This window comes from Lygodium microphyllum, chromosome 29 (genome assembly GCF_053477565.2).
Source record: "Lygodium microphyllum isolate KBCC chromosome 29, Lygodium_microphyllum_v1.1.10, whole genome shotgun sequence".
Classification (NCBI taxonomy): domain Eukaryota; kingdom Viridiplantae; phylum Streptophyta; class Polypodiopsida; order Schizaeales; family Lygodiaceae; genus Lygodium; species Lygodium microphyllum.
The window spans coordinates 112,472,522-112,478,521 of NC_141163.1; the positions used below are offsets into that span (position 1 = coordinate 112,472,522).

Below are 6,000 nucleotides of genomic sequence, written 5' to 3' on the forward strand. Positions count from 1 at the left end.
AGCATCCACCAATAAGGGAGGCAAGGTAGTGGCAACCAATCTCAAGGGCAATGAAGAGGTCAAACTCACACTGCCACTGGTCAGCCATCACAGTCGACAACGTTCTCAACGCTAGAGGGCTTGTCTCATTGGTCTGCAGATGCCCACATCATCTCCATAGAGACATTTGCGGATGCAAGTCTCGTCCACATCTACGAGTTGCCTCCCAACGACATGATTGTAGAGGCCCACTTGCCACAATCAAGTACTCCAACTACTCTTTGGATTGTGTACGATGGAGCTACTCATCATATGACCCCCATAGAGGATATTTCAATCTCCCATGCCCCTATAGGCCAAGAGGATCCAAGTTGGGAACAATTCCTCAATCGAGATTTTGGCTCACAATCATGTCCTCATATGGCACAGTAGAAGTAGTAAGCCTAGAAGAGAAAGCAGAAGGATCAAGTAGTGTACACTCAAGCACCTACACAATATCCTTCATTAAAAATTACATCCCTTCTAGCCAAAATTTTGTCTACACAAGGATCATACAAACGATAAGCTTTGTCTTTAGAAGAATAGCCTACAAAGATGAGTAGCTCCACTCTAGGCACAAGCTTTCCCTTCCCGTCATTCGGGGTGTGTGTGTGTGTGTTTGTGTGTGGCACTTAACGAAGTCTCTTGCATGGTGGTGGAAGAATCTTAGGATGCTCTGGAAGTGTAAAATGCCACTGAAACAAAGGCTTTTTCTTTGGAGACGTTTGACAGGCACACTATCAGTGGGGGTCACACTTGCTAAACGTCACATTGCATCATCCACATGTTTGAGATGTTTGGCTCCCTCAGAGACTGTCCCTCATTTATTTTGGCATTGTCCTTGTTCCAGGATCCTCCTCAGGAGAATTTCAGATTCGCTTCGGCTTCGTTTCCCGAGTCATAGCTTTGGGAAACATTTCTCGCTCTTTGGCAAATTTATGCGTTCTTTGTCTCAATACTCACTCTTTCTTTTTTGGGTAAGATATTGGGCTCTTTGGACAATCTGGAGTGATCATATTTGGCATACTTGGGTCGCCAAAATCACCAGCAATATGAATCCTTCCGAGCCTCACTGCGGCAATCTCTATATGATGCCAGCTATGAGGGTAACATGGACACTTCCTGCATAGAGCTTTTCTTTTTATGTTTCTGATAGTTTGGGATAGTCCCCCTTTTCCGGGGGTCCCCAGCTTGTAAATTTGTGAGCACATAAATATACTGCACTGGATATTACCAAAAAAAAATATGTGTGTGTGTGTGTGAAGGACAGTCAAAGACTTAGGTGGGACACAGAAGGCCAAGTGCCATGCAATGCCTCAAAGGGGAGCTTGTTAGGAACCACCACAATTGAGCACCAATTTAGAAGGTGCACTGGTGTTTTAATAGCTTCTGACAATAGGTGCTTAAGTAGCTCAGCTGCAAATAGCATGGAGCCTGCCATATTCATAGTTGTCTAGTTCCTATGCTCAGATACTCCAGCCTAAGAATAGGAGTTGGTCAAGCTGAGCTGGCATTGAATGCTACCAACTCAAGGAACTTGTGGGAGATGAACTCACACCATTGTTAGTCAATGTCTCTAAGTGGACACCCATCTGCTTTTGCACCATCCATACCCAAGCAGTGAAGTAGGTGAAAGCATCAGATTTTTCTTTAATGAAGTACACCTACATGTAACAGGAATAATCATCCACAATGAGGAAGTTGTATTGTGATCCATCAACTGATACTTGGAGCTGTTCTCATGAGCCTGAAAGCAACAGCTAGTTTTGGGAGGTTTTCAGGTTTTTGAAAGCTGCTTCAGGCCACATGAGCATCTATTCCAGAAATCAGATTGAAACTAGTTTTGGAATCACAAAACCCTTTAAGTGGGAGTTTTTCACACTAGGGCTGAAACTAGAAACTGATTTGATAATGGTTTCCAGTTTTCGTTTTTATAGTTGTGTTCCCATAGTCGTTTTGGAAAAGTTCACATCCATTTAACTATTAATACGTTCTGTATTGTTTGTCTAGCTGAAACAAATAGTATTATACAATTATCTTTCCCATGGCCAAAAACATCAACTACATATTAATGAAGGAGAGAGAATAAAAAAGATATCTGCAAGATCTCTTCATCATCATCCAATTTTGGTGTGTGCAGCTCCCACTTCAAAATTTGGTGCTTGCAACTCCACTTGAAGATCCTTGTCAATTCAATCCACTTTCAATCTGATTCCTGGATTTGACACTCATGTGGCCTAAAGCAGCTTTCAAAAACTGGTTTTGAGCTCGCAAGAACAGCCCCATGTTGTAACACAAGCATCAGATTTCAGTGATGATAAAATCTTGCAGATTTCCTTTTGATTCTCTTTCCTCCATTAATATGCACTTGAGTGTTTTTAGCTCTAGGGAAGATGATTGTATTTTATGACATTATTAAGATGAAAAAAAGGGTACACATATTAATAATTAAATGAAGGTGAACTTTTCCAAAATTCCTATTGGAACATAGTTAAAAAATGCAAATCAAAAACCACTGTCAATTCCAGTTTCCAGTTTCAGCCCTACATGAATGGCTTCATGGTCATTGGAAAAAGAAAACTGCACCTGTATTTTGTTCAATATGCAATTAAGAGATTGTCGCAGACCTAGAGCTGCCTCTGGTTTAACACTATTTCTTTAATCATAGTCTAAGTCCTGGCTATGGCCCATTATAATCCTCTGTTAGTGTCTGCATTTGCATGAATGCCACCTCCAGCAATGGGATATAATCAACCAGATCAGTGAGGCTTCAGTGCATTCAGGACACTGCACATTTCTTTTTTGTTCTTTAAGCTGCCCAGCCATAAAAGCCAGCCTCACCCATGATTGGAGGGGGCGAACATCCCTGTAGATCTGTCCTTAGTTTTCCTCCATACACTTATCGAATACATGGCTGCACTCCAAGGTCCATCGAAAAGGCATTTTAACCCTATTTTCAGCAATGTCCCAAGTTGGGATTTAAGGTCTGTGCTTAAAAATTAATAATTGTTCTTATAGAAACCTTTAAAGACCCCAAAACTGGCTTGTTTTAAACAAGAATAGTAGTCAGATTTTTATGCCATTAGGAGTCATAGAAATGAATGTGTAACCCTTTTCTGAAAGGCAATGAGAATCCAATAAGTTAAATGACAGCAATCTATCAGATTTTTGCATAGAAGTCAGCCAGGTCTCACTCTGTTAGGTGCACAGACACAAGCACAAGCTTGATATTCTGGATTTACCAAAATAAAACACGGCTTCAATCAACCAGAGGAGAAAAATCTATAATGAAGTTCATTCCGATGAAGTATTATTACAAGCTACCTTCTCACCTGGTGCAGTGTAGGCATCCATAAGTGTTACTTGGCCTTGCACTGAGGCATATTTCGATTTAGCTACTCTCACTTTCAACAAGTGTGGTTGAAACTGTTTACCCAGCAGAATAGTACTAGATCGAAGTTCGCAACGCAACATAGGGTGTGCCTGCCAATCTCGATGGAGATAAGCCAATCCATTTGCTATACCTTCAGCAATTTTCAGCCGTCTTTCCAATGACAAGGTGGTGGCTCCTTTATCTCCATAAAGGTGTTGCTCAAGTGTGCTATTTGGCATGAAAGCTGTCACTGCTGCTAGAAGCTCTGTACTTGGGCACCATCCGAATACATCTACTATATTCGGGTGCTTCACCCTTGAAAGTGTCATCCAATCTATGGTAAAAGTCTGCTGGAACTCTTCCACAAACTCTTGCATTAATCGTTTAACTGCCACAGTTTTATTTCCCGAAAGAGTCCCCCTATACACAAGGTAATGAGTACCCTGACCAACAAAATTCTTCTGATCAAATCCTTCAGTTGCATTCTGAAGTTCTTTAACTGTAAAGGTCATTTTCTGCACATTAGAACTTGTGATTTCTGATCCAAAGGGAGACCATCTGATTATACATTGCCATGCCCCAACACTGATAAGAAGGAAAACTGCAACAATCACAGCAATTGCAATATGCAAAGAAACGTGGCCAAATAGATATCTCTGGTTCAAAGACACTAAGCAGGCCTGTCGGGATTGGTTTGTGATCCAACCACAAAGCCCTTTGTTGCTTATAAATGATGAAACCCCTAATTGCTGGAAAACTTCTGTATCTGGAACAGGCCCAACCAATTGGTTGTCAGATACATCGAACAACTGAATATTTGGCAAATCTGCAACAGAGTAAGGAATCTCTCCTGTCAACTGGTTATGAGATAGATTTAGGTAGACCAAGGACGTAAGATTTCCAATACCAGCAGGAATAGTATCAGATAGTTCATTATTAGATAAGTCGATCCATGACAAGGATTCACATGACGTAATCTCTTCCGGGATCTCACCAACAATACAATTGTGTGAAAGATCGAGTGAGTACAAAGATTTCTGTCCGCCTATTTTGCTGGATATCCTGCCACTTAGACGATTGCTACGTATATTTAAGTCCCTCAATCCAACCAGAGAAAAGATGCCTTCTGGAATATCACCTGTCAGGGCGTTGTCATAGGCATAGAACGTTTGCAAAACAGAAAGAGACTCTATGATGGATGGAATTGACCCTATAAAAATGTTTCCATTGAGAAAAACCTCCTTTAGTCCGAGGCATTTGAATAAGGCTTCTGGTATGCCGCCAGAAATTTGGTTGTTCTTCACATTCAAGCTTTCCAACTTCGTAAGGAACCCAATTTCAGCAGGAATGGAGCCACTGAGAATGCAGTCATCGAGCATGAGCCACTTCAAATTCTTCCACAATTTAACAGTCGGAGGGATGGTGGAGCCAATGGTGTTACCACTCAGGGAGAGGTATTGCAGAGCAGGCAGCTTGGCGAGAGAGACCAAAATGTCAGGATCAGTGAGCTGGTTGTTGGCCAGAGAGAGAACAAGCAAGCTCTGGCAGCTGGATAAGGAGGTCCCCAGGGCACCAGACAGCTGGTTGTCATTAAGGTAAAGCTCGGTAAGCTTGGAGGAGTCCCTGTTGCATATGGCAGGGATGGAACCGGTCAAAAAATTCGTGCTGAGGTCAAGGATCTTGAGCTCTGAGGCGAGGGGAAGGCCAGAGGGGATGGTGCCAGTGAGGCTGTTGTGGGAGAGGTTGAGATAGGCAAGGCGCGAGAAGCCGGTAATGGCTGGGGAAATGGTACCCGTGAGCTGCGCACTGGACAAGTTGAGAGCTTGCACGCGGTTCCCATTCGTACAGGAAACGCCCTTCCACAAGCAAGGGTTCTTGCCTGAAGAATTAGGGTTCGTGTTGATCTTCTGTGCAAATGCAGAGAGTATTTGAGCATCAAAATTGAAGGCGGCCTGAGCGTTGCAGAAGACATCAGGCCACTGCGGCCCGCAGAGTGATGCCAGGACTAAGAACAGCAGAATCTCATTGGTGACGTGCATTTGACGGCTTCCGCACGTTAGCACAGTTGACGACGGTAGCCTGCAATGCCCTGCATGTCTGTCACGGTTGATACCGGTAGCCCGCATGTTTGTCTATACGACAATATTCCCTTCGACTGTTTGTCGCCGTCATCAGTAATCGTCATCGCCAAGAACGATGGCACAATGGTCATCCCGTGAAACAGGACTCTCGTCAGGTACTACGATTCCTTCGTGCTGCCTTTCCTCCTCCTCACCATGCAGCCCCATGCAATAACACTTTTGTTGCCAACTATGGCCTCGTTCAGACTCTGCATAAGGCCGCATTTAAAAACATGTGTACATGTTCGTGATATCAACGTGTTAAAAGGGGATTTGTCAATATGATTTTCGCGCAAAGCTATACATGTTGACCTTAATGTACCGGACAAGGCCCATTAACTTTTTGGAATAAAAACAAGCCACAAGATTTGAACCTATGTCCAGATCGGATAGGCCTTATGTTGCCACATAAACCAAGGATCCAAGCAAGAACTTGGAAATTCTATGGCCAGCAGTTGAATATATTCACACACAAGGCAAAGAAAGCAT

The 6,000-nt window shown here is 43.0% G+C and overlaps 1 protein-coding gene across 3 annotated transcripts in view; it reads right to left on the minus strand.

Annotated features, from left to right (window-relative positions):
* The window catches only part of LOC148011036 (uncharacterized), a 129,039-nt gene extending 123,348 nt beyond the window's left edge, over positions 1-5,691 (minus strand). For 2 of the 3 annotated variants that reach the window (XM_087672162.1, XM_087672164.1), the window contains exon 1: positions 3,351-5,691. In XM_087672162.1, the coding sequence (XP_087528288.1) occupies positions 3,351-5,517 (2,167 nt within the window). In that variant the 5' untranslated portion in view covers positions 5,518-5,691. Of the gene's footprint in view, positions 1-3,342 lie in introns of all 3 variants that reach the window. The other variant, XM_087672163.1, reaches the window with a different exon arrangement.
* Between the last annotated feature and the right edge of the window lie 309 nt (positions 5,692-6,000).